Genomic DNA, 3,677 nt, shown 5'->3' with positions numbered 1-3,677 from the left:
CCCCACACCCGCCCCGTCCTGCGGCTGGCCCGCGTCGCGTCGCGGCGCGGCTCGGCCGCGAGCTGCCCGCGCCAGCACGCGCCACGCGCGAGCAGCTACTGGCGCTGGCCTCGCAGCTGCTCGGCCCAGGCCCCGCGGACGCGGCAGCGGCGGTCCTCGCGTCTCCGGACTGGGGCCCTCCGGCGGCGGCCGGCTTCTGGGGCGCGCTGCTGCTGGCGCTGTTCGCGGCCGCGCCGGCCGGCGGCGGCGGCCCCGCGCGCCTGCTGCGGCGGCTGTGGGCCGCGTCCGCTCCGACCAGCAGGCCGCAGGCTGCCTTCGCGCCGGCGTCGCAGGGCGCCGCCGAGCTGCCGGCGCTGCCCTCGGACGACGCCGCCGCCGGCGCGCCCCTGGACCGCTGCGCGCTGCGCGAGTTTGTGTGCGCTGTGCTGGTGCTGCTGCGGCACGAGGAGGTGTCGGGCAGCGTGGCGCCGCTGGGCGCGGGCGGTCCATACGCTATGCTGCACCAAGACCTGCAGGAGGTGCGCCCGGCTGCCAGCAGCAGCTTCGCCTCCGGGGCGTGTACGCCGTCCGACAGGCAGCCCCTCCCCTGGATTGCCAGCAGTGCCCCCCGCGGGTCCCCTGCGTCCTGCGCTGCACCTCCCCTCGCTCAGCCAGACGCCAGGCAACCCGTTTCCGATCCCAACATGCACCCTTTTCCTCAAACCTGTGCCCTTGCTGCCCAATCCTCGCCCCTTCCACTGCTGTTCGGAAAGACGCTGACCTACCTGGAGTCTGCCGACAGCCACACGGCCACCAAGGTGATGCAGTCGGTGCCAGAGTGGCGCCAGGCGGGGCTGCCGCACCCGGCTGCGCGCGTGGAGCTGCCGGACGGCGCCTGCTTGACGCCCGAGCAGGTGTGGGTGACTGGCTGGTGACTGCCTGGTGACTGCCTGGTGACTGCCTGGTATCTGACTGGAAGCCGGCTGGTGACTGCCTGCAGACTGGCTGTAACTGGTCATTGTTGGCATTGGGGCTGTACTGCGTAAAACGGGCTTGGCAAGTTACTCAGCTCGCTGCCCTTGTTTCGTGCTGAGATGAAATCAGCCGTCGCAGACTGCTGGGCTGCAGATTCCAACTGCCGTGCGAAGCGCCATGCAGCACGCGCTGACATGGACTATGCTGCCGCCTCACTTCACAGGTCACCATCATCCAGTCGCTGCTGCCCTTCGAGCTGGGCGCCAACAACGCCCCCGTCTATGGGCCCACCCCCAACATGGTGCACAGGTGAGCGATGTATAAAATTCCAGCCGACGGGGACAAGTTTCAGGTTTTGTCAGCGCCCGCGCGGACGGTTGCCCGCCAACCGATGACGTTGAGGCAGCAATGCTCTTGAGGCTTTGCTGACTGCAGAAGCGCTGACTGCACCTTCTGGCGTGCGATCGCGTTGCTGCGTGCGCGCGCCCAGAGTGATCGCGTTTGCGGGCTGCGCCAAGACCACCACCCTGAAGGCCATTGCAGCGGCCCACCAGGGGCGCAGCCTGCTGTACGTCGCTTTCAACAAGGTGGGTGTAGGTACATTCATGTTGTATGTACAGGCATTTACCGTATATGTTACACATAGGTGTATAAATCTGTATTGGAAAACACAGGCATGCACCCTAGCCCGTGCACATTTTTCAGAAGACCTCCTGAATCACAGGAGCAGCGAGCCCCGTCTCCATACATGCAATGGCAACAACAACCCACACTCAGGTGGTCGCTGAGGAGGCGCGGCGGATCTTCCCAGCCAACACGTACGCCTCGACTGTGCACTCGCTTGCGTACCAAGCCGTCAGTCGCACACCACTCAGCCGCCGCTGCGGAGACCTGCGGTGAGCGCTTTGCCATTGCTTGTGCTGCAACCGCCAAACCCCTGGGGGATGTGGCGCAAGAGTCACTTACCATCTGCTGGGCAAACGCCTCCAAGCGCCAGCTGTTAAAAGGCAGCAGCGCTCACTTGCTCCAAGCCCTCCACGCTGTGCAAGCCCTCCACGCTCCTGCCCGTGCCCCCCTGCGCCGCGCAGCGCCCCGTCCGTGCTCCAGGTCAAGTCGGTCATGGGGGACTTCATGCGGGCCATGGGCCTCAGCGCGCCCACAGTGAAGGAGGCCAGCGTCGTGCACATGGCTGTCGAGCGGTTCATGACGTCGTCAGATGAGGTGAGTCAAAGACATCAAAAAGCGCCGCTGTCGCCCCGTTGTCTGGGCGCCGGTTGCATGTCGGGCTGTGAGGAATGCGGGGCGTGCATGCGCCAGTTGGCAACAGGCTCAGCCATCGCCGCAACCCGCATGCATACATGCACGCATGCTCTACAATCGCCACGACCAGACATTTTGCTGCACTGGACGATTCATTTCTGGGGCCGCCCGACTGGGCTCTGCAACACCGCACCCCCACCCCTCAGGAGGTGACAGAGGAGCACGCCTATAAGGCGCGCGCGGCGGTCGAGCGCGGCATCGAAATCGAGAAACAGAGGGGCGGGCGCGATGTGAAACCCACCCGGTGGGCGCGTGGTGGACTGCAGACCCTGATGTGCCTGCTCACTTCCGCCTGAACCCACATGCATGCATGCATGCATGACAGCCTGCATGAGATCTGTGCCTCTCCATGCAGCTGCCAAGCGCCAGGAGTAGCGCCCCCTTACTTCCCCTTTCTGCCATGGCAGCTCGTCGTCGCCTGCTTACCCCGCGCAACGCCCTCGCACGGCGCAGCGGCTGACGCCTGACGCATCCCCGGGGCTCACTCAATGCCGATGCTCGCCCCATGCCGTGACTAATCGTCCTGCAGGGACCTGCCGTACCAGTCGTATGCGCAGCGGGTGTGGCGGCGCATGATAGACCCCAACGAGACGTTCCTGCCGCTGCCCCACAACGGGTACCTGAAGGTCTGGTCCCTGGGCAGGCCGCAGCTGGTCAACCCGCACACTGGGCTGCCCTACGATGCTATCCTCATCGACGAGGCCCAGGTGTGGCTGGGGGGGCGCACGCTGCTGACGCGTAAGCTGTTGTCGCGCGAGTGCGAGCATGTGTTTGCTGATATGTGGGCATGCTGCCGCGCATGTGTGGGTGATGAGTGAGCACGCCCCTGCTGTGTGTGACCGGGATCATGACAAATGGGAGGACCAGCCCTTTCATAGAGCAGAGAGGGCGCGAAGGACGCAGTTCTTGTTTGAACAAACACATGCTGTCCTCCCGCCTGCCGGTCGAGTCTCGCGGGCCAAACCTCCTGCATGTGCGTGCGCCCCACCCCCGCCCTCAGGACATCAACGAGGTGTCCCTGAGCCTCCTGCTGCGGCAGCCGTGCGTCAAGGTGCTGGTGGGGGACCCCTACCAGGTGAGAGGGGCGCCGCGCACAAACGACTGCGACTTGCCGTTGGGGTCAAAGGGGAAGTGAGGGCAGCGGCCCCTACAGGGGCGAGAGGGGGTGCCGGTGCTGAGTTTCCCAAGACAGGGTGTTGAGAGCGCCTGCTGCAGTCTGGCTACTACGCTCTGCCCTCACCTATCTGCACGCACCTCCTAAGGTGATTTAGCACCTACGGGTTTGACACCCATGTGGATTGTGCAAACATGCGGTGCACACACACACACACACACGCACACGCAGCGCGCGCTCACACACACACACACACACACACACACACACACACACACACACACACACA

General features: G+C 65.1%; 1 protein-coding gene across 1 annotated transcript in view; it reads left to right on the top strand.

Annotated features, from left to right (window-relative positions):
* The window catches only part of MNEG_5862 (F-box DNA helicase protein 1), a gene marked incomplete at both ends in the record, with an annotated part of 8,876 nt that overhangs the window by 949 nt on the left and 4,250 nt on the right, over positions 1 to 3,677 (top strand). The window contains 9 exons of the mRNA XM_014045661.1: positions 130 to 518; positions 753 to 893; positions 1,178 to 1,263; positions 1,445 to 1,541; positions 1,732 to 1,850; positions 2,043 to 2,175; positions 2,421 to 2,518; positions 2,804 to 2,981; positions 3,275 to 3,349. Of these exons, the coding sequence (XP_013901115.1) occupies positions 130 to 518; positions 753 to 893; positions 1,178 to 1,263; positions 1,445 to 1,541; positions 1,732 to 1,850; positions 2,043 to 2,175; positions 2,421 to 2,518; positions 2,804 to 2,981; positions 3,275 to 3,349 (1,316 nt within the window). The remainder of the gene's footprint in view (positions 1 to 129; positions 519 to 752; positions 894 to 1,177; positions 1,264 to 1,444; positions 1,542 to 1,731; positions 1,851 to 2,042; positions 2,176 to 2,420; positions 2,519 to 2,803; positions 2,982 to 3,274; positions 3,350 to 3,677) is intronic.

This window comes from Monoraphidium neglectum (assembly GCF_000611645.1).
Source record: "Monoraphidium neglectum strain SAG 48.87 unplaced genomic scaffold scaffold00904, whole genome shotgun sequence".
NCBI classification, from domain to species: Eukaryota; Viridiplantae; Chlorophyta; class Chlorophyceae; order Sphaeropleales; family Selenastraceae; genus Monoraphidium; species Monoraphidium neglectum.
This window is presented reverse-complemented; position numbering and strand designations above follow the sequence as displayed.